Source organism: Hypanus sabinus, chromosome 8 (assembly GCF_030144855.1).
Source record: "Hypanus sabinus isolate sHypSab1 chromosome 8, sHypSab1.hap1, whole genome shotgun sequence".
In the NCBI taxonomy this organism is placed as follows: domain Eukaryota; kingdom Metazoa; phylum Chordata; class Chondrichthyes; order Myliobatiformes; family Dasyatidae; genus Hypanus; species Hypanus sabinus.
The window spans coordinates 114,723,270-114,747,621 of record NC_082713.1 but is presented as its reverse complement, the minus strand read 5'-3'; the positions used below and the strand labels follow the sequence as shown (position 1 = coordinate 114,747,621).

Sequence of the window (24,352 nt, the reverse complement as noted above, 5' to 3'; positions counted from 1 at the left end):
AAACATAGAAAACCTACAGCACAATACAGGCCCTTCGGCCCACAAAGTTGTGCCAAACATGTCCCTACCTTAGAAATTACTGGGCTTACATTTAGCCCTCTATTTTTCTAAGCTCCATGTACCTATCCAAAAGTTTCTTAAAAGATCCTATCGTATCCGCTTCTACCACCATTGCCGCCAGCCCATTCCATGCACTCACCACTCTCTGAGTAAAAAACTTACCCCTGACATCTCCTCTGTACCTACTCCCCAGCCCCTTAAGCCTGTGTCCTCTTGTGGCAACCATTTGAGCCCTGGGAAAAAGCCTCTGACTATCCACACGATCAATGCCTCTCATTATCTTGTACACCTCCATGAGATCACCTCTCATCCTCTGTCACTCCAAAAAGTAAAGGCTGAGTTCACTCAACCTATTCTCATAAGGCATGCTCCCCAATCCAAGCAAATCCTTGTAAATCTCCTCTGCACCCTTTCTATGGCTTCCACATCCTTCCTATAGTATGGTGACCAGAACTGAGCACAGTACTCCAAGTGGGGTCTGTCTAGGGTCCTATATAGCTGCAACATTACCTCTCAACTCCTAAATTCAGTTCCACAATTGATGAAGGCCAATACACTGTACGCCTTCTTAACCACAGAGTCAACCTGTGCAGCTGCTTTGAGCGTTAAACATAAAACACACTTAGTTTTTTTTGCGAAAACCTACATTATGGTGTGGAGAAATGGATGGTAATGCACTTTGGTAAGAGGAATATAAGTATAAACTATCTTCTAACAGGGAGAAAATTTAAAAATCAGAGGCGCTGAAGGACTTGGGAGTCCTTGTGCAGGATTCCCTTAAGGTTAACTTGCCAGTTGAGTCGATGGTAAGGAAGGTGAATTCAATGTTAGGGCTCTTGTTGGGAGGAATAGAATATAAGAGCAAAGATGTAATGCTGAGGCTTTATAAGGCATTGGCCAGACCATAACTGGAGTATGGTGAGCAGTTTTGTGTCGCTTATCTAACAAAGATTGTGATGGCTTTGGAGAGGGTCCAGAGAAGGTACATGAAAATGATTGTGGGAATGAAAGGGTTAATGCATGAGGCCTGTTTAATGGCTCTGGGCCTGTACTTGCTGGAGTTTAAAAGAATGTGGGGGGGGGATCTCATTGAAATATATCGTATATCAAAAGTCCTTGTTAGAACAGATGAGCAAAGGATATTTCCCATGGTGGGTGAGTCTAGGACCAGAGGGCACAGCCTCAGAATAGAGGGACGTCCATTTAGAACAGAGATGAGGGGGCATTTCTTTAGCCATGTGGCAAGGTCATTGAATATATTTAAAGCAGAGGTTGACTGGTTCTCGGCTAGTCAGGGCATCAAAGGTTAGGGGGAGCAGGCAGGAGAATGGGTTTGAGAGGTTTAATAAATCAGCCATGATGGAATGGCAGAGCTGACTCAACGTGCTGAATAGTCTGATTCTGGTCCTGTCTTGTAGTCCTATGGTCTGATATGTGGTAAGTTTAAGATCACCAACTATCACCACCTTATTTTTCTTGCACCTGTCTGCTATCTCTATAAATTTGCTCCTCTAGGTCTCACTGACTATTGGTTAGTTTATAATATAATCCATTAACATGGTCACCATTTTCTTATTCCTCAGCCCTGCTCATATAGCCTCAGTAGACAAGGTCTCCAGTCTGTACCGACTGAGCACTGATGTAATGTTTTCTCTGACTAGTAATGCTACCCCTCCCCTTGTAGTCCCTCCTGCTTTATCACGTCTAAAACAATGGAACTCCAGAACACTGCACTGCCAATCCTGCCCCTCCTGCAACCAAGTCTCACTACTGTCTATCACGTCATAATTCCGCAAGCTGATCCATGCTCCAAGCTCGTCTGCTTTACCTACAATACTTTCTGCATCGAAAGAGATGCAACTCAGACTATTAGTCCAACCATGCTCAATGTTTTCATTCCTGTTTTCGTATGCAGACCTAACACCTATTTTCCCCACAACCACTCCACTATCTGCTCTGGTGCTTTCATTCCCAACTCTCTACAACTCTAGTATAAACCACCAAACCCCTCCTCTCCACCGGAGCAGAATTAGGAATTCTTTCTACAATGAGAACGGTCCCTCTCCAATTCAGGTACAAACTATCTCATCTGCACAGGTCCCTCTTACCCTGGAAAAGGGCCCAATGATCCAAAACTCTGAAACCCTCCGTCCTGCATCATCTCCTTAGCTAAACTGTATCGTCTTCCTATTTCTAGTCTCGCTAGCACATGGCACAGGTAGACCATTACTTGACTTCAAAAGAATGGAATCTAATGTCTTTGCCCACTGATTCCTGACCTTCAGAACAGTTGACCCCTAAACTGCCTCTGAAATGGCCCAGCCCGTCTCTCTGCTCCGTCAGGGGCTGCAATTAGTGGTGGATGACAAATCATTCCACGATCCCTGATCAGAAACATTCAATTACTCTGCACAGTTTACGACAGAAATAAAATAGAAATAATCTTTTTGAAGCAACCTGTCTGCTTCTGGGTACATATTCCGAGGTCCTGCAGCTGAGTAATTCATCATTAGATTCTGGGCAATTGCATCTTAGTGTCTAACCCAATCCTAATTACGCAGTCTCCATTCTACACACTGCTCCTCCTCACTTAATCTGTTTCACCTTGGTGTTCACCCTTACTTTACCAAAGGTCTCGTTGCACAGTTGCAGAGAGTAGTGCTCTGCCAGAGAAACTGGTTGTTAGACTCTGCTCTTGAATTGAATTGAATTGACTTTATTTCTTACATCCTTCACATACGTGAGGAGTAAAAATCTTTACATTTCGTCTCTGCCAGAATGTGCAATGGGCAAATTATATTAACGTAATAAATAGTATGTACAACAGAACAGTCAATATAGCTTAGAAATACAATTTCTAAGCATGAATTAATCAATCTGGTGGAAGAAGCTGTCCCGGAGCCTGTTGGTCCTGAGTTTTATGCTGCGGTACCGTTTCCCTGATGATAGCAGCTGGAACAGTTGTGGTTGGGGTGACTTGGGTCCCCGATGATCCTTTGGGCCCTTTTTACACACCTGTCTTTATAAATGTCCCGAATCATGAGAAGTTCACAGTTACAGATACGCTGGTCTGTCTGCACAACTCTCTGCAGTTCCCATACCAGACAGTGATGCAGCCAGTCAGTATGCTCTCAACTGTGCCCCTGTAGAAAGTCCTTAGGATCTGGGGACTCATGCCGAACTTCCTCAACCATCTGAGGTGAAAGAGGCGCTGTTTTACTTTTTTCACCACACACTTGGTAAAGACCACATGAGATCCTCAGTGATGTGGATGCTGAGGAATTTAAAGCTGTTCACCCTCTCAACCCCAGATCCACTGATGTCAATAGGGGCGAGCCTGTCTCCATTCCTCCTGTAGTCCACGACCAGCTCCTTTGTTTTGCAACGTTGAGGGAGAGGTTGTCTTCTTGACACCACTGTGTCAGAGTGATGACCTCTCTGTAGTTTGCCTCATTATTATTTGAGATAAGGCCAATCAATGTAGTATCCTCAGCAAATTTACTTAATAGATTCAAGCTGTGGGTAGTGACATAGTCATGGGCATACACAGAGTAAAGGAGGAGGCTTAGTACACAGCCCTGAGGGGCACCTGTGTTGAGGGTCAGAGGGACAGAGATGAGGGAGCCCACTCTTACCACCTGCCGGCTATTTGACAGGAGGTCCAGGATCCAGCTACACAAGACAGGGTCAACGCTGAGGTCTCTGAGCTTCTTGTCAAGCCGGGAGGGAATCGTGGTGTTGAATGCTGAACTGTAATCCAAGAACAGCATTCTCACATAAGCATCCTTCTTCTCCAGATGTGTAAGGACGGTGTGTAGAGCTGTGGCTATTGTGTTATCTGTTGATCGATTGTGTCGGTAGGCGAATTGTAGGTGGTCCAGTGGGGGTTGCAGCAAGCTGCAGATAAAGCTTCCAGGGGATTAAGTAACACAAGTAGATAGGGTCGTAAAGAGAACTTTTGGTACATTGGCCTTTATAAATCAAAGTATTGAGTATAAGAGTTCGAATGTAATGGTGAGGTTGTATAAGACATTGGTGAGACCGAATTTGGAGTATTGTGTGCAGTTTTGGTCATCTAATTACAGGAAGGATATTAATAAGGTTGAAAGAGCGCAGAGAAGGTTTACAAGGATGTTACCAGGACTTGAGAAACTGAGTTACAGAAAAAGGTTGAATAGGTTAGGACTTTATTCCCTGTAGCGTAGGAGAATGAGGGGAGATTTGATAGAGGTGTATAAAATTATGATGGGTATCAATAGAGTGAATGCAAGCAGGCTTTTTCCACTGAGGCCAGGGGAGAAAAAAAAGAGGTCGTGAGTTAAGGGTGAAGAGGAAAAGTTTAAAGGGGACATTGGGGGGGGCTTCTTCACACAGAGAGTGGTGGGAGTGTGGAATGAGCTGCCAGATGAAGTGGTAAATGCAGGCTCACTTTTAACATTTAAGAAAAGCTTGGACAGGTACATGGATGAGAGGGGTATGGAGGGATATGGGCCAGGTGCAGGTCAGTGGGACTAGGCAGAAAAATGGTTCGGCACATCCAAGAAGGGCAGAAGGCCTGTTTCTGTGCTGTAATGTTCTATGGTTCTATGGTTCAAACAGTTACCAATAGCATAATTATCTTTGAGAAATGAACTTCTTCTCTTATCAAAACTTAACGATGAGCAGGACCCAAACATTTTTCATGTACCTTTTCTGTACTTGTGTTTTTACTTGTATTTTTATGTACAATGTGAACGTTTAATGAATAATTATTTGAGACTAGTTCTTCATGAATACAATTTGGAAGCCAGCCTGTTTGTGATGAGTCCTGCGAATGGATTTTACTGGTGTTTATTCTGTTGAGTAATTCTATTTAAAGCACTGAAGTGACTGATTACTTTTACAAAGCGCAACACTGAACTCTACAAAAACACAAATGGGCAAGTTGATACAGCTGGCCTTGCAGTATTTATTTATTTATTTATTTGTTGAGGGATTTAGCATGGTAGCAGGTCCTCCTGTTCCAATGACCCACCCCCGCTGCCCATTTAAACCCCGATGGCCTATCATGCCTTTGGGGTGTCGGAGGAAACTGAAGCACCCCAAGCAAATTCACTGGGTCACACAAAGAACTTCTCACAGGCAGCGGCGGGAATTGAACCCAGGCAGCAAGCGCTGTACTCTTGACTTCTGTGCTATTGTGCTTGACTCTTAACCTTCAGAATACCGGAGAATTATTTTTAAGGAGAAGATGGATAAATTCAAGAGGAAGAAAGGAAAGGGAAGATGGTGTGGGAGAGGTGTTTTGCTTCCTCCGCTCATCGCTATTCCCTGGTGTTCTGTCCATTTTCCGCAGCCCTTTGTCATCTCCACCTGCCTTCTCTCAGCTCTCGAGATTCAGCATTGCTTCGTGCCCTGTCCGGTATGCATGAGAAGAGGAGAACAAAATAACTGTTACTCCAGATTCAATGCAGTACAAAAAAAACCCACATAAAATAAAGTAAAGAACACAATAAAAAACTCAAATATAAATACATACGATAGCTTATGTACATAGAATTTTTTGTATGTCTATAAAGTGATGCTCGGCATAGGAGTGTCTATGCATAACGTGACTGACAGGAAATAATAAAGTCGTGGTGGAGTTAGAGAACGGAGGTCTTACTGCTTGGGAACAGTAACTGTTCTTTGAGTCTGGTGGTCCTGGCATGGATGTTATGTAGCCTCCTCCCTGATGGGAGTAGGACGAACGGTCCATGAGAAGGGTGGGGGAGGCCCTTCACGATGTTACTGGCCCTTTCCTGGCACCTTTCTGTATGCACGTCCTCGATGCGGGTAGGCTGGTGCCGGTAATGTGTTGGGCTGTTTGACTACCTGTTGTGGAGCCTTACTGTCCGTCACATTCCCACTCTCCTGTTTATCAACACCCCTGCTCACCTGGATTCACCCATCAACTGCCAGCTCCTATTCTACCCCATCCCTTCACCTTTTCATACCGGTTACCCCCTCCTTTCATTCCAATCCTGACAAAAAGTCCTGGCCCAAAATGCCGATAGTCCATACAGCCCACTTCCTTATGCAGATGCTGCCGTACCTGCTGGGTTTTTCCAGCATTTTGTGTGCCGCTGCAGAGCGCCCTTTTAAATACCCCCACACTCTGAGAATGATAAAGATTAGCTTTGTCACATGCCATTCATTATCAAGTTCATTGTCATTCAAATGTACATATGCACAAAGCTAAATGAAGCAATGTTCCTCAGGGACCAAGGTGAAAAACACAGTACATATATCACATATAGCACATAAAATAATATTAGCACAATAATATTATCTGCAAATGTACAAGTTGGCATTAAGTGCATATACGACATATAGTTAAATATACACAGTATAGTGCTACTGGCACTATCATAAATAATGTGTACTGGGTGGGAGCAGCATGTTCAGAAGCCTGACAGCTTGAGGAAGAAGCGACATGTGCCGGTTGTGTCAATGGCAAACTCTGTCCGACATGTTCTGGGGGCGGTCTCGTGAGTGTCGCCAACATGCCCACAGCTTACTGACCTTAACCTTAACTGTACATCTTTGGAAAGTGGGAGGTAACAGAGCATCCATTACAAATCCTGCCAAGTGGTACGACACGGGTCAGAGGCAAACACTACCGTGTTCCAGGCTGGGAGCACGGCCTAGTAAGACCCCTGGAAAAGGGGTCACAGATGTACAAAGCTGGGGAGTAGAGAGGTTGGATGGATGACAGTTGGTAAGAGGGAAAGTTGTGCTTCATGTGGTTTGTAAGCTGTGCATCATAGAGAGGGAGGGACTGGATGAGGATGAAATGGATGAGATCATCCATCAGAAACGGAGCCAGGCTAACATTCAGAGCAGTAGTTAAACACACTGCTCCTGGGGCCAAATATTTTGTCAAGAAAATATATATTTGATAATCTTAGATATAGATAATGTGTCAAGAACAACTGGAGATATTCCAGCTGGACTGGCTCTTGAACTAGTGTGGATAACATCAATCACCTCGATCCTGAAAGTGATTGCACAACTGACAGACTCCTTACAACTCATATTCTCAGTGCTGTTTTTTATTTGCAGCTTTTCTTATTTTCCCATTGGTGTTTGTCAGTCTGTTTATGTATAGATTTTTTAAATCTATTGAATTTTTTCCTGTAAAAATTGAACCTCAGAGTAGTACAGTATATCGTAACTTAAATGTACTTTAATAATAAATTTGCTTTGAACTAGACTGTGAAGCCATCTGTTCCAAGTGATAAACGCAAGCAACTCTGCAGTTGCTGGAAATCCAGAGGAATGCAGTAGATCAAGCAGTTGATGTTCCATGTGGAGAATCTTCATCAGGACCCAAAACGTCGACTGTTTATTCCTCCCCATAGATGCCGCCTGACCTGCTGAGTTCCTCTGACACTTTGTGCCTGTTACGTGTGTGAGGTTCTTCCGGTCTGAGTGACAATCCTCAGGTCGTGCAGTTGTAACCAGTGAGGAAAATGTGCCACGTGACAACTCCACACTGAAAAATACTGGCAGATTCTCTCTGAAGTTAGTGAGATCAGCGATTTGAGATGAGTATTTCATCATAGTGCGTGTGGCATCCATTAGTCTCGCAAGACCATGGATCTGCGCCTGGACAGTCTTGGAGTGTACTCTCCAGGGCACAGGCCTGGGCAGGGTTGTACGGAAGACCAGCAGTTGCCCAAGCAGCAAGTTTCCTCTCTCCATGCTACCGATGTTGTCCAGGGAAGGACAAGGACTGATACAACTTGACACCAATGTCATCGCAGGAGTTGACAGAACGAGGTTGAAGGCAATGTCAGACTGTCTTAGGGACTCCAGCTCCGGATTTGTCCTCAGGGTTTACTCCCGAAGCCTTTCCCATAAGTGGGTATGGCCACAAGGCAGTGGAGGTTTGAAATCAGAGTTTTCCCTCTCTTAGGTGGCCTGCCTTCTCCTTGTCTTGTCAGTATAAACAGTTCCACCAGGCTTAGAGGCTAAGCCACACGAGAAGACCTGGAGTTGGACCTGGTTGTCAGAGGCCATTTGAGGTGCATGCCGTGAGGAGCACTTTTAGGTAGTGGGAGCTTGTCCCCACCACCACTCCTCGGCTTGACAACATAGTAGCGCACACCTATAATTGGGGTTATGCTGTAACAAAGACAGGTTAAATAAAAGCACACCTGTGATAGGACCATGAATATTAATTTAATCAAACAGGCACTTTGATGAATTCCTGGACCAGACATTGTTCCCTTTCGCAATATAATTTACTTCCAAGATATATTTCTTGTGATCCCCCAGCATTTTGTGTGTGTTGTTCATGAGGAACATAGAAACATAGAAAACCTACAGCACAATACAGGTCCTTTGGCCCACAAAGTTGTATTGAACATGTCACTACTTTAGAAATTACTAGACTTCCCCATACCCTCTATTTTTCTAAGCTCCATGTACCTATACAAAAATCTCTTAAAAGGCCCTATCGTATCCACCTCTACCACTGTTGCTGGCAGCCCATTCCACGCTCTCACCATTCTCTGAGTAGAAAACTTACCCCTGACATCTCTTTTGTACCTGCTTCCCATCACCTTAAACCTGTGTCCTGTTGTGGCAACCATTTCAGCCCTGGGAAAAAGCCTCTGACTATCCTCACGATCAATGCCTCTCATCATCTTATATACCTCTATCAGGTCACCTCTCATCTTCCATCGCTCCAAGGAAAAAAGGCCGAGTTCACTCAACCTATTCTCATAAGGCATGCTCTCCAGTCCAGGCAGCATCCTTGTAAATCTCCTCTGCACCCTTTCTATGGCTTCCACATCCTTCCTTTAGTGAGGTGACCAGAACTCACTACAGTACTCCAAGTGGGGTCCGACCAGGGTCCTATATAGCTGGAACATTACCTCTCAGCTCCTAATTTCAATTCCGCAATTGATGAAGGCCAATACACTGTATGCCTTCTTAACCACAGAGTCAACCTGTGCAGCTGCTTTGAGCATCCTATGGACTAGGACCCCAAGATCCCTCCGATCCTCCACACTGCCAAGAATCTTACTATTAATACAATATTCTGGCATCATATTTGACCTACCAAAATGAACCACTTCACACTTATCTGAGTTGAACTCCATCAGCCACTTCTCACCCTAGTTTTGCATCCTATCAATGTCCCGCTGTAACCTCTGACAGCCCTCCACACTATCCACAACACCCCCAACCTTTGTGTTATCAGCAAACTTACTAACCCATTCCTGCACTTCCTCATCCAGGTCATTTATAAAAATCATGAAGAGTAAGGGTCCCAGAACAGATCACTGAGGCATTCCGCTGGTCACCGGCCTCCATGCAGAATATGACCCATCTACAACCACTCTTTGCCTTCTGTGGGCAAGCCAGTTCTGGATCCACAAAGCAATGTCCCCTTTGATCCAATGCCTCCTTACTTTCTCAATTAGCCTTGCATGGGGTACCTTATCAAATGCCTTGCTGAAATCCATATACACTACATCTACTGCCCTTCCTTCATCAATGTGTTTGGTCACATCCTCAAAAAATTCAATCAGGCTCATAAGGAACACTCACAAAATGCTGGTGGAACACAGCAGGCCAGGCAGCATCTATAGGGAGAAGCAATGTCGACGTTTTGAGCCGAGACCCTTCGTCAGGCTTCTAAGGCACAACCTGCCCTTGACAAAGCCATGCTGACTATTCCTAATCATATTATACCTCTCCAAATGTTCATAAATCCTGCCTCTCAGGGTCTTCTCCATCAACTTAACCAACCAATGAATTAAGACCCACAGGTCTATAATTTCCAGGGCTACTTCTACTCACTTTCTTGAATAAAGAAACAATATCCACAACCCTCCAAACCTCCTTAACCTCTCCCATCTCCATTGATGATTCAAAGATTATCGCTAGAAGCTCAGCAATCTCCTCCCTCGCCTCCTACAGTAGCCTGGGGTACATCTCATCCGGTCCTGGTGACTTAATGCTTTCCAAAAGCTCCAGAACATCCTCTTTCTTAAAATCTACATGCTCAAGCTTTTCAGTCTGCTGCAAGTCAGCACTCCAATCACCACGATCCTTTTCTATAGTGAATACTGAAGTAAAGAATTTGTTAAGTACCTCTGCTATTTCCTCCAGTTCCATGCACACTTTCCCACTGTCACACTTGATAGGTCCTATTCTTTCATGACTTATCCTCTTACTCTTCACATACTTGTAGAATGCCTTGGGGTTTTCCTTAATCCTGCCCGCCAAGGCCTTCTCATGGCCCCTTCTGGCTCTCCTAATTTCCTTTTTAAGCTCCTGCCTGTTAACCATATAATCTTCTATATCCCTAACATTACCTAACTCTCTGAACCTTTTGTAAGCTTTTCTTTTCTTCTTGACTGGATTTATTACAGCCTTTGTACACCACCATTCCTGTACCCTACCATAACTTCCCTGTCTCATTGGAACGTACCTATGCAGAACTCCTCACAAATATTCCCTGAACATTTGCCACATTTCTTCCATACTTTTCCCTGGGAACATCTATTCCCAATTTAAGCTTCCAATTTCCTGCCTGATAGCCTCATAATTCCCCTTGCTCCAATTAAACACTTTTCTAACTTGTCTGTTTCTATCTCTCTCCAATGCTATTGTAAAGGAGATAGAATTATGATCACTATCTCCAAAATGCTCTCCCACTGAGAGATCTGACGCCTGACCAGGCTCATTTCCCAATACCAAATCTCCTCTGATAGGCTTATCTACATATTGTGTCAAGAAACCTTCCGGAACACACCTAACAAACTCCACCTCATCTAAACCCCTTGCTCTAGGGAGATGCCAATCGATATTTGGGAAATTAAAATCTCCCGTCACTGTTATTATTACACCTTTCCAGGATCTGTTTCCCTATCTGTTCCTTTACCTTTAGTGAACTCTTCCTTTCTTCTAAGGAAAGAGCCATTCTCCTGAAGTGCTAACCTGTTATCGTTCTTGAGTTGACTTGTGGTGTGAGAATTCAGTACAACCAGTGTGACGATGTGTCTGCAGTTGAGAGCTCACATGAATACCCTATAATCGTGTATACCAAGTAAAACCTCCCAGTCAGAAGTGACCACTAACATGAAAAATTCTCTGACTGCTTTGGTGCTGTTTCCTGCACCCGTGCTGAACTCAATAATTTCATCAACTTTCTCTCCTGCTTCCACCCTGACCTTAAATTCACTGGATTTGATTCTGACACCTCCCTTCACTTTCTCGATCTCTGTCTCTGTCTGTGGAGACAAACTGTCGACTGATATCTTTTATAAACCTGCAAATTCCCACGGCTACCTTGCTATACCGCTTCCTACCCTGTCTTCTGTAAAAATGCCGGTTCCTTTTCTCAGTTCCTTCATCTCTGCACCATCTCTTCCTAGGATGAGGCTTTCCTTTCCTGGACTTCAAAGATGTCCTCCTTCTTCAAACAACAGGATTTCCCTTCCTCCACCATTGATGCTACCCTCACCCGTATCTCCTCCATTTCCCGAACACCTGCACTCACCAAATCTTCCTGCTGCCTTAACAGTGATAGAGTTCCCCTTGTCCTTACCCACCACCCTGTGAACCTCTGCATCCAACACATCATCCCCCACAACCTCCGCCATCTCCAAAGGGATCCTACCACCAAATATCTCTTTACCTTCCCTCCCGCCCTCCATTTTCCGCTGGGATTGCCCCATCCGTGACTCCCTTGCCCAGTCATTCTTCCCCGACTAATCTCCCTTCCAGCACTTATTCCAACAAACGGCCAAAGTGCTACACCTGCCCACTCACCTCCTCCCTCACCTCCATTCTGGGACCCAAACAGTCCTACCAGGTGAGGAAACACTTCACCTGTGAGTCTGATGATTTCCTCTATTGTGTCTGGTGCTCCTGATGCAGCCTCCTCTACGTTGGTGAGGCGCGTCATAAATTGGGGGTGGCTGCTTTGTTGGGCACCTCCACTCCATCCGCCAAAAGTGGACCTTCGCCATGGCCAAACGTTTTAATTTCAATTCCCATTCCCATTACAACATGTTGGTCCATGGCCTCCTCTTGTACCATGATGAAACCAGCCCCCAGGGTGGAGTAGCAACATCTGATATCCCAGCTGGGTAACTTCCAACATGAACATTGATTTCTCTTTCTGGTTAAAAAAATCTCCCCCCTCCCCTACTCTGACCTTTTACCTCTTCTCACCTGCCAGTCACCTCCCCTGGGACCCCTCTCCTTCCCTTTCTGCTATGGTCCACTCTCCTCTCCTATCAGATTCCTTCCTCTCCAGCCCTTTACCTCTCCCATCACTTTCTAGTTAGCCTCCTTCCACTCCCCCCACCTTTTTATTCTAGCATCTTCCCTCTTCTTTTACAGTCCTGAAGAAGGGTCTCTGCCTGAAACGTTGACTGTTTATTCATTTCCACAGATGCTGCCTCTCCTGCTTAGTTCCTCCAGCATTTTCTGTGTGTTGCTTTGGGAGTGACTGTTGTTTCCTCTAAGCTGAGCAAACGCTCAGTCGCTCAGTGACTGCGATGCTCCCACACACATAACCTTTGTTGCCAGAACGCTGGAATTTTCCTTTATATACTGTTTTATTAAAGTACCACATGGTTTTCAGGCCATGTAAAAATTTCCTGCTCAGAGCAATTGTTGGTCCACGCAACTGTTAAGGAGGTCAGGGAGAGGGAATCATGGTTGAGAAAAAGGGGGAGGGAGCGGGAAGCACCTGAGAGACATTTTGCAATGATCACTAAACCAGTCTTTTGGAATCACATGACCTTGCCACGTGTCTCAGGGCTGGGTGTCTGCACCAATGCCAACTCCCTCGCTCTTGGCACTCCTTCTCTGCCACCTGTTCCACACCCTTCCCACAACGCTCCACCCTCACCATTCCCAACATCCTTTACTTCCGCCAGATTTACAAACTTGCTCTCTGCTCCACATTGACAAATTCAGTACCCTAGCTACACACATATATATGTGTGTATGTATGTATAGGATTCCTAACTCTATATATATCTACATGTAGGACTTTTGCACGGTACTGTACATCTGACAAATAAAGCTAACCTTTTATCTTTTCATCATGTGCAGAATCAATCACAATGGGGTTGCCTAGCAACCTTTCTGATGCCAGATAATATCCACTGTCACAGCCAGTTTTAATTGGGGAGACTAGATGTGTAGCTTCAGGCTCAGTTCTGAGTGAAGTGTTGTCCAGTTTAATTCCATTCAGGCCCTACGAGTAAACGCAGAGATTTTACTGATTCCTGGATGGTATTGGAGATCTTCGCCGATGTGTTTATTTGAATGCTAATCCCTGACTGATCTCCCATTACCATCCATGTCCATCGTGGAATGCAATATCTGTCCCTGAAGTGAAATCCAGTCACACAGCTCCAAGAATTACAGCACTAAGTCACATAGTTGCTGAATTATCTAATTAATTGCTTATTTAATAGATCTCTTCATAATTAAAAGAAATTAGCTTCTTAAATATTTGTTTTAAATATTAGCTTTATTTGTCACACATACATCAAAACAGACAGAAATGCATCAAATCAGATTAGCAAGGATTGCTCGGGCAGCCCACACCTGCTTCTAGTGCACAGCATGCCCACAATTCACCCACCCTAACCCAGGCATACTTGGAATTAAAATTTTGAAAATTTTTACTGTTTTCAATAAGTAATAAATATCTATTTCATAATCTATCTGTTAGTAACCTTAAAATACAGAATAACAAAATGTTATTTGTGGAAGTTCTTGACACATGAAACTGCAGATACTGGAATCTGCAGTTACACATAAAATGCTGGAAGAGCTCAGCAGGTCAGACAGGATCTGTGGAGGGTGGTGAGCGGTAAACACTTTGGGTTTAGGTCTTTATGAAACTAGCTCCATTAGACAATTTGGTCAACGTGGACAAGTTGACCTGAAAGGTCTGTTTTCCGGCGATACCAGATCTACTTTACAAAGCTTTGCACGATTCAACTGGACTCTCTGACGGTGGTGTCTGAAAAGAGGATGCTGTCCAAGTTGCATGCCATCTTGGACAATGACTCCCATCCACTCCATAGTGTACTGGTTAGGCACAGGAATACATTCAGCCAGAGACTCATTCCACCGAGATGTAACACTGAGCGTCATAGGAAGTCACTCCTATCTGTGGCCATCAAACTTTACAACTCCTCCCTCGGAGTGTCAGACACCCTGAGCCAATAGGCTGGTCCTGGACTTATTTCCACTTGGCATGATTAACTTATTATTATTTAATTATTTATGGTTTTATATTGTTATATTTCTTCACTATTCTTGGTTGGTGCGGCTGTAATGAAACCCAATTTCCCTTGGGATCAATAAGGTATGTCTGTCTGTCTGTTAGTCAACTCATCATCTGTAATCCCTAGTTTCACCCCTTTCCCCTCTCTCCCCTCACTGTATCTTGCTTCATTCCTAGGCTGTTTTAATGACTGTGGTTTGATGTTGAGTTTTTCATATTTTTTTGACCGTTGTGCCATTTTTTTTTGGCACTTGGGTATTTAGAAACATAGAAAATAGGTGCAGGAGTAGGCCATTCAGCCCTTCGAGCCTGCACCACCATTCAGTATGATCATGGCTGATCATCCAACTCAGAACCCTGTACCTGCTTTCTCTCCATACCCCCTGATCCCTTTTGCCCCAAGGACCATATCTAACTTCCTCTTAAATATAGCCAATGAACCGGCCTCAACTGTTTCCTGTGGTAGAGAATTCCACAGATTCACCACTCTCTGTGTGAAGTTTTTCCTCATCTCGGTCCTAGAAGGCTTCCCCTTTATCCTTAAACTGTGACCCCTCGTTGCTGTTTTCTTCATGGTATTTCTTTGTCTTGTGGCTCACTGTGGGAAGACAAACCTTCAAATAGTTTCTCCCCTTCCTCCTTCTCTGTTTTTCTGGCCCCCCTCTTCACCTCACCTGCCCATCACTTCCCTCTGGTTCCCCTCCTCCTTCCTTCTCTCTCATGCTCACCGTATTCCTCTATCAGATTCCTTCATTGCTTGTCTTTACCTTTTCTACCTATCAATTCCCAGTTTCTCACTCCCTCCCCTCTCCCCCCCCACCCAGCGCATTCACCTGCCTCCCTCACCTGGTCTCACCAATCACCTGCCAGCATGTACTCCTCCCCAAACCACCCCCCCCCCCCATCGTTTTATTCTGGCTTTTTCCTGCTTCTGATGAAGGGCCTCACCCCGAAACGGTGACTGTTTATTCCATTTCAAAGATACTGTCTGACCTGCTGAGCTCCTCCAGCATTTTGTGTGTGTGTGTTACTCTGGATTTTCAGCATCTGCAGAATCTCTTAAGTGTACAAAATATTTTTGTTGCAGAGCACATTTCCCAGCTTTGTGAATACATTTCTAGGCACTTGTCTCTGCACGGTTGGAGACCGTTGGAATTTCACCGAATCCAATTACTTACCATCTGTATCAAACGATTTCAGGGGCAGATTTTCTGTGTGTTATCTCCCACTTTTGCACTGATGCAATTATCTACAGCTGTGTTTATCCTGGATCTCAGAGATGTCCAGCAAAAGGTAGTTGAAGGGTTGGTTCACCACCTAAGCAAGCTCTCATCTACCGGGGCAGTTTGGCTTTGTAAAGGAGCGATGGAATCAAATGCTTCCAAGCAGGAATGAGTTCTATGGATGAAGATGATCTCCTGCAAGTCCCTTAACTGAGTGAATATTCTTCTACAGGTGTTTTTTTTTGTCTTTATTTCCCTTCACTGTGTAAAGTGATGTGCAGGGTGAGTTTTTCATTAGTTGGTGAGTGATGTGCCCCTGGAATAGGGTGCCGGAGGCCGGAGGAGAGCTGGGATCAGGTACAGTAGTGGTGTCTAAGAGGTTGTTTGATGGACAAGGAACAGAGGGACGTGATTCATGTACAGGCAGAAAAGATTTTGTTTGATCATGTTGGGCACAGACGTTGTGAGCTGTTCTCTGTTTGGTGTCCTTTCCTGAGCATGCTTCATCGCCTTCTCCATGTGGGGAAAGGAGGGTGAAGGCAAGTTTGTTTTCTCATTCTCCTCTCCACTCCACCATCACTGCCCTGACACGAACAGCTTGCATTTCACAGGGCATCGCTAATCTGGTAATATGGGAAGGATGTGATGGTGTCGGAGAGGGGTGAGGCTATTTCCGGCCCGTTTGTTGTGTTCTGTGTTGTTAAGCTGAGCGCTGTGGGTGCGCCATGCTCACGCCGGAGTGTGCGGCAACACCTGCGGACTGCCCCCAGCACCCCCCCGCCCCCCCGGTTAACCCAAATGGCGCACTTACCTGTGTGTCTCCATGTGCACCTGATGAATTAATCTGAATCTCCTTATGAGGAGGGGCTGTCTAGGTTCGGATTTTATTTCTGCTGTTAGGCTTTGAGGAAACTAAAAGTTTAACTGGGATATTTGGCGTGATCCGAGGCCTATTTGAGGTGAGTAGCAAGGGCGTTTCTCTCTGACACGGTGACGGAGATCATTGAGTTACTACAACCTCACTGCTCGGTTCCAATCTTGACACCCACATTCTCCCTGAGACTGCACGGGTTTCCCCCAGATACTCTCCTACATCTCAAAAAATGTGCAGATGGGAAGGGTACTTGGCTGCTGTAAGTCACCTCCTGTGTGGGCAAGTGGTAGAAACTTGTGTGTATGGGTCGTGGGTGCGGTCATGTAGCGGGTCAGCACAATCTCCAGACAGGCTTCAATTCCAGCCACTGTGAGTCAGGACAGCCCTCCCCATGACCGCGTGGTTTTCTCTGGGTGATGCACCTTCCTCCCACACTCCAGACATACGGTTAGGGTTAGTAAATTGTGGGCATGCTAAATTAGTACCAGAAGCGTGACAACACTTGCAGGCACAATGCTTGGACTGCGGTGGCCCTTGATGCGAAATGGCACATTTCAGAGGATATTTCAACCTTTCGATGTACGTATGACAGGTAAAGCTGACTCTTTCTTTGAAGGACATGATGAGAATGAAAATTGTGATGAATGTAAGATTAGAATAAATGGGTGGTTGATGGTCAGCAGGGACTAGATGGGCCGAAAGGCTTGATCGGTACTGTACCTGAGCTCTAATAGAGCATTATATGGCAAATGAAGTTGTTCTGTGTACAACAGGTGTGAAAAGCACAACAGTGGCACAAGTAAGATTGAGAACATGGTGCGAGTGTTTAACTTTATCATTGAGTTGACTGGGGAGTAATTATAGCCTTGTTATGCTGAAGTAAAATATAGGTATATAGGTTTTCGTGTACATTGTGCTACAGACAGCCAATGCCACACAATTGATTTGTCAGCTGGTGAATGGAAGCGAGGGTTTAATGGATCAGGGAGAGTTTAGAACTATCTTCTTCCAGGGAGGAGAGCATAGAGCATGCGGGCTGCCCCCCACACGTCCTGGGGTGTGTTGGTTATTGATGCAAATGAGACATCTCACGGTAAGTTTCAGTGTATACGTGCTAAATGAATAGGAATCGGAATCAGGATTGCACAGCTCCGGCCTTTTGGCCTACGATGTTGTGCCGATTTTATAGCATTCCCGCTGCTATCCCTAAGGAGCTTGTGCACTCGCCCCGTGAATGTGTTGGTTTCCTCCGGGTGCTCCGGTTTCCTCCCACTGCCCAAAGATGCACCAGTTGGTAGGTATATTGGTCATTGCAAATCGTCCCTTGATTGGGCTAGTTCAGATTAAATTGGAGGTTGCTGGGCAGTAGGTCCTGTTATGCACTATATCTCAACAAATAAATAAATGAAAATAATCTACATTCAACCTAGCCCTTCCCTCCTACACAGCCCATGACCCTCCATGTGCCTCATGTATCTACCTCTGCTACCACACTCGGTAGACCATTCCACACACCCACTGCTTCCTGTTGAAGAAAAAAACTCCCTCAGACATCTCCCCTAAACTTTCTCTGCTCATCTGAAATGGATAATTCTCTGGTGGTCCCAGCCACCCTTGGAAAATGGAATGCTGAGAAGAGAGAGGAAGGACAAACATCATGGAGAAGAAGATGGTGCCAGCAAAAATGAACCAAGGGTGACACCCTCCAGACAGTTCATGAAACTACTTCTTTCACCTCTTTTATGTCTTCTTTTTCTGCCACTGTTGGAGCCTGTGATCAACATTTTGGTGTGTTACTGGGCCAACTGGGTGGTCTAGCGCTTTGCTGCCTCTGAGTGAAGTGTGAGGCCGGGAAACCTGGAGGCAGGGTGTGAGCCCGTGTTCGACTCCATTTCTCACTGATCTCGCCGATTAAAGCCCGGAGGAAGATTGAAATCATTGAGGCGAGTGCAGAATGCGAGCAGGGGTTCGGCACTTTGCTGCCAGCGGTGGTAGGTCCCTCTGAATGCTCTCTCTCCCTCGATGCCGTTGGGGGATGGTGCTGGAGTTCTGGATCTCGGGCGATGTTTAGCCAACACCACTTGTGGATTGGATTGTAGTCGGTGTTTCTGGATGCTCCTTTCTCTGTTGCTTTTTCAGTCGATTTTGAATCGGGGTGTCCTGCAGTTAACGAACGCCGAGCTGAACTGAATATGCCTGGGTTCTTTCGATTTTGTGGTTTATATTCTCCGTTTTTTTTGCTCTTTTTTTGCCATTAGCGTGATTTTTTTTGGTTGGGGGGGGGGTTGATGTTTTTCTTTGAATAGGTTCCACTGCCTGCTTTGTTTTGTGACCGTCTGTGAGGAAGACAGATCTCTGATAATAAATGTACTTTGGACCTTGGAACATCAGAGACGTGTTTAAGTGACAAGTTGGGCAACTAATGGAAGGAGCAAGTATTGAGATCTGTTAATCGCAGAAAATAAAGTCAAGGGGAGGCCTGTGAGGATATGTATGGAAGTGTTGAGCCAAATGACCTCCTCCTTTTAAAATTTGATCAAACACTTTATTTTATCAGTAGTTTATGACAGAAATTTAAATTGTTCAACTTTAACCTACCTGAGGGGACTTGACAGAGGTGTACAAGATGATGAGGGGCATAGATTGAATGGGTAGCCGACGCATTTACCCAGGGCAGAAATGGCTAATAGGTGGGGCCTAACTTTCGGGTGAGTGGAGGAATGTACTGAGGGATGTCAGAGCTAAGTTCTTTACACAGAGAGAGGTGGGTGTGTGAAACACCATGCCAGGAGTGGTGGTAAATTGAGACTCTTAGATAGACACATGGATGATAGAAAAGTGAAGGGCTATGTGGGAGAGAAGGGTTAAATTGGCCTTAGAGTCGGTTCAAAGGTCAGCACAACTACATCGGCTGGAGGGCTTGTTCTGTGCAATATTGTTCTATGTTCTAAGTTAACATTAATTCCTGGGGTTGTATTCATGTCTGTGTTGGATTAAGTAAATATATGTCATCAGGAATGGAACAGAATGCTTTTCCTCCTTTGCGAGAGAAAGCTAGAGCTTCTTTGGTTAATGTCTCGCCTGAAAGCGTCCCTTTGAAAGAAGCCATACCCCCTGCATATCACCGGTTCCACTCAGGTTCAACGCCGGGCTCTGTTAAGGCAGCAGATTACTGGGCAGGAAGGTTCCAGCACTGAAAAGATTTTCCTGCCCGCAGCCAAAATAAACTGGAGGACTTGATAAATGTGTGTTCTGAAATCTTAAGTGGAGAAAATTTGACAGCACCCAGGGCAGTAATTCTTCTTTTTAAGTATAAGATACTGGAGATCCAAAGGAACAAACACGCAGCACTGGAGAAACTCAGCATGAAGGGCAGTATCTATGGCAAAGAGTAAACAGTCAATGTTCCCTTTGCTATTTCCTTATCGCCTTTATATCCACGAGTGTTATTGTTCTTCCCTCAACCCACGGCCCGGCAATCCTCCAGCAGTTCAGCAGAAGATTAGATGAGTTTAGCTTTACTTGTCACAGGCACATCCAGTGAAATGTAACAACCAACGCAGTCCGAGGATGTACTGGGGTGTCGCTATACTTCATAGGATGCCCACAACTGGTTACTGGTGCGAATTTGAGAGAAGGCTGAAACAGAGGTGTATACAACGTGAAGAGGCATAGATCGAGTGGACACCCAGAAGCTCTTTCCCAAGGCAGAAATGACTAATATGAGGGGGGCATAATAGAAGATGATTAGAGGAAATTATAGGGGGGGATGTCAGGGGTAAGCTATTTCCTTTTCACAGGGAGTAGTGGGTGCATGGAACGTGTTGCCAAGGGCGGTGGTAGAAGCGGAAACATTTGGGACATTCAAGAGACTCTTAGACATATGGATGAAAGAAAGATGGAAGAATAGGTAGGAGGGAAGGATTAGATTGATCTTGGAGTACATTAAAAGGTCAGCACAACATTGTGGGCTGAATGGCCTGCACTGTGCTGTAATGTTCTATGAAACTGAAGCACCCAGAGGAAACCCACAGGGTTACGGGGAGAAAACACGAACCTCTTACAGACTGCGGTGAGAATTGAACCAGGGTCACTAGTGCTGTGAAGTGTTATGCTAAGCGCCACTGTGCTACCTTTGCAGAATAATTTGAGGGCTAAGAGAAATCTTTTGACTTGGCCCATCACTGAAAAACTTGCACATTATCATTAACTCTAATTTTAGCTGAAGCATTGGTGTCCCTCCATTTCTCCTCCATCAGCAATGCTGAATCTCTGAGAAGTATACAATGACACATATATATTTATTAATAAACTTACCTTGAACTTCAGACTGATTTCAGAAGAATGCATCTGAAATTCTTTACTGACTTGGTCAATAACAAGTTCCCCCTCGTGTTAACCCCTAAAACAAAAAGGACGGGTTGCACTTGAATCCTAGGGGGATCTTCTTTACTCAGAGAGTGGTAGCTGTGTGGAACAAGCTTCCGGTAGAAGTGATAGAGGCAGGTTCGGTATTGTCATTTAAAAAAAATTGGATAGGTATATGGACAGGAAAGGAGTGGAGGGTTATGGGCTGAGTGCAGGTCAGTGGGACTTGGTGAGAGTAAGCGTTCGGAATGGATTAGAAGGGCCGAGATGGCCTGTTTCCATGCTGTAATTCTTATATGGTTATATGGTTAATAATAATCTCTCAATCAACATCATTAAAATAAAATTTCAGGTCGAACACTCAGGGCTGTTTTCAGGAGCTGGCAGTGCTCAAATTGACTGAAATACTTCAGTCATAGAGTTTAACCACATGAAGAGAGGCCCTTTGGTCCAGTTGGTCAGTCCTGATCAAATTCCCATACACATCTGTCCCACTGGCCCCATAAACTAAATCTTTCCAATCCATGTACCTATCCAACGGTCATTTAAAACTTGCTGTTGTGCCTGGCTCAACCACTTCCTCTGGCAGATCATTCCCCACACAAACCACTCTTTGTGTAAAAGAAAGTAAAAAGTTGTCCCTCAAGTTCTTATTAAATCTTTCCCATCTCACCTTAATCCTCTGCCCTTTAGTTTTTGATTCCACAACCGCGGAGAAAAATACAGTGTGCGTGTCCCTCGTGATTTCATACACCTCCATATGAAGGTGTATGAAATCATGAGGGACACGCACACTGTATTCATACACCTCACAGTCTCCTACATTCCAAAGAGAAAGTGCCAGCCTGCCGAACCTCTCCTTATTACTCAGTCCCCCTAGTCCTGGCAATATCCTTGTAAAACTTTTCTGCATTAATTTCAGTTTACAGTCCTTCATTCGAAGTCTCCATCATGGGTGTTTTGGGATTCTTCCACCACTGTAACAACTAAAATTCTTTAATGGGATGCATATGTCCTTTAAAGTAAAGACTTTTTAATCTTTCTCCTGAAACAGGTCTCTCCACCATCCCAGAGAACATTCCCAAAGATACCACCATGCTTGACTTGCAGAATAACAAGATCACAGAGATAAAGGAAAATGACTTCAAGAATCTGAGGAACCTTCACGTAAGTGGGATGACGACACAGACTTTCAGCTTTCGTTCCTGAGCTGATCACAGAGGGTAGTTTGGCTGTAGGTGTGAACAGCAGTGTTGAGGTCTCACTTTCAACTTGGCTCGTGCATCCCTTGATCTCTGGTGACACTTCAGACTATGATGAAGGTTAGCTCTATCACACCGACCGACACAGTCTGAGGATGTTCTGGGCGCAGCCCGCAAGTGTCACCGATGTAGCGTGTCCGCAGCTTACTGACCCTAACCAAACATCTTTGGAATGTGGGAGAAGACTGGAGCTGCCACAGGAAACCCATGCAGTAATGGGGAGAACATCAAACCTCCTTACAGCCAGCAGCAGGGATTGAACTGCAAACGCTGGTGCTGTTAACGCTATCCAAGGGTCATTAAATCTCCAGGCACAGGACACTTGAGTGTGTGTCCATTCCAGTTGCTCACCCCAACTCAAAGGTCACGCCAGTACCTGAGGCTCCCCGGAGAAGGGTCATTGAACGATGCAGCATACTGACCATCAAGTACCAGTCCACACTGGCCCCGATCCTGTCTATTCATTAGTAATTGCTTACTCATGGTTACTTTGACCAAGTATTTGCTTTGCTTGTGTGCCATCCAGACAGATCATTCCATACATCATTACACTGAGGCAGCTTGCACCGTGTTGTATGACACAGGCGATCATATAGTCTTTCCATGATTATTCTTGGTAAATTTTTCTACAGGAGTGGTTTAACATTGCCTTCTTCTGGGCAGCGTCTTTACAAGGCGGGCAACCCTAGCCATTATCAATATCCCTCAGCGCTTGTCTGCATCATGTCAGTGGTCACATAACCAGGACCTGTGATATGCACCGGCTACTCATACAACTGTCCATCACCTGCTCCCCTGATCAGGGGGCTAAGCGGGTGCTACGCCTTGCCCAAGGGTGACCTGCAGGCTAGCGAAGGGAAGGAGTGCCTTCCACCTCCACTTACCTCCACCCTGCCTCCCGAACAAGAACAATAACAGAATGCAGAATAGAGTGTTACAATTATGGAGAAAGTGCAGCGCAGGTGGACAAAGTGCACGGGGCATGAGGAGGTGGCCTGAGAGACCACGAGTCCTTCTTTCTTGTACGAGTGTCAAAGGGCCCCAGGGTAGAAGCTGTCCTAGTGCCTGGTGGGGTGTGTTCTCAAGTTTCTGTTGTATTTTATTCTAGCGATACAGCACAGGATAGGTCCTTCTGGTCCTTCGAGCTGTGCTGTCCCAGCAAGCCCCTACAAACCTGATTAACCCTAACCCAATCACGGGGCAATTTACAACGACCACTTCGCCCAGATGGTTCGCCTTCTCACTGCAGGATGAAACCGGAGGACCCAGAGGAAACCCACACACGCCATGGGGAACAAAGATGATAAACGGGACGTAAGCTTACTACTGTTCAATGGCTAGCAAGCACTTGATGGGCCAAATGGCCTCCTCTGGATGTTTGCTTCACTTCCCTTGAAACCCTGCATTTTTCTTAACCCTAAGGGATGTAGATTCCAGCCTATACATTTAGGTAAATCTGAGGTAGACCAGAGAAAGGTATCCAGAGAGTCCTTACAGAATGGGGATAGATTTGGACTCTAAGGTTATCGTGCTAAACTCATGGCTACCATGGCATCTTCCACCCAATGAAGGAGGGGTGAAGAGAGAATGTCTGGAGTTGGAGGGCTCCTGGATTATATTTGCCACTATCCTGAGGTAGGAGGATGTGTCTACAGTGTTAATGGAGGGGAGGCTGGTTTGTCTGATGGATTAGGCTGTGTTTACAACTCCCCACACTTAGTTGCTGTCTTGGGCAGAGCGGTTACCACACTTGGATATAATGCTTTGGCGACTCAGGTGCTCCAGTGATTCCCAAGACTTCCTTAGACACCAGTGGAGCTTGCTCGGTGGACAGGGGGATTATTACTTGTTGCTTCTATCACAAGTGTGCTGAAACATACCGTGAAATGTGTTGTTTGTGTTAACAACTGATGCAACCTAAGGCGGTGCCAGGGGCAGCCCGCAAGTGTCGCCACACGTTCCAGTGCCAATGTAGCGTGCCCACAACAACAATGGCACCCTCCATCCACACTCAAAAACAGCGAGGAAAGCCTCCAACCCCAAGACAAGCATCTTCCAAGCCTTTGACCACTAGTCTTTGGCTCCAGGCTCTCAGACTCACAGACATTGGGACTCCACTCCCTGGTCCAGACTTGCAGAATCACAGACCTCTGATCACTGGGACATGTCAAGCCAAGGGCTCTGACCTTTGCACCTTGATCCCCAAGTTCACGAACTTCAGTCTTTGACCTTTAAGCCTCTGGACTCACTCATCCTTGGGCTTCAACCT

General features: G+C 45.3%; 1 protein-coding gene across 1 annotated transcript in view; it reads left to right on the top strand.

Annotated features, from left to right (window-relative positions):
- dcn (decorin) overlaps window positions 1-24,352 on the top strand; it is a 78,191-nt gene that overhangs the window by 31,395 nt on the left and 22,444 nt on the right. The window contains exon 3 of the mRNA XM_059977641.1: window positions 21,876-21,988. Coding sequence (XP_059833624.1) covers window positions 21,876-21,988 — 113 coding nt within the window. The remainder of the gene's footprint in view (window positions 1-21,875; window positions 21,989-24,352) is intronic.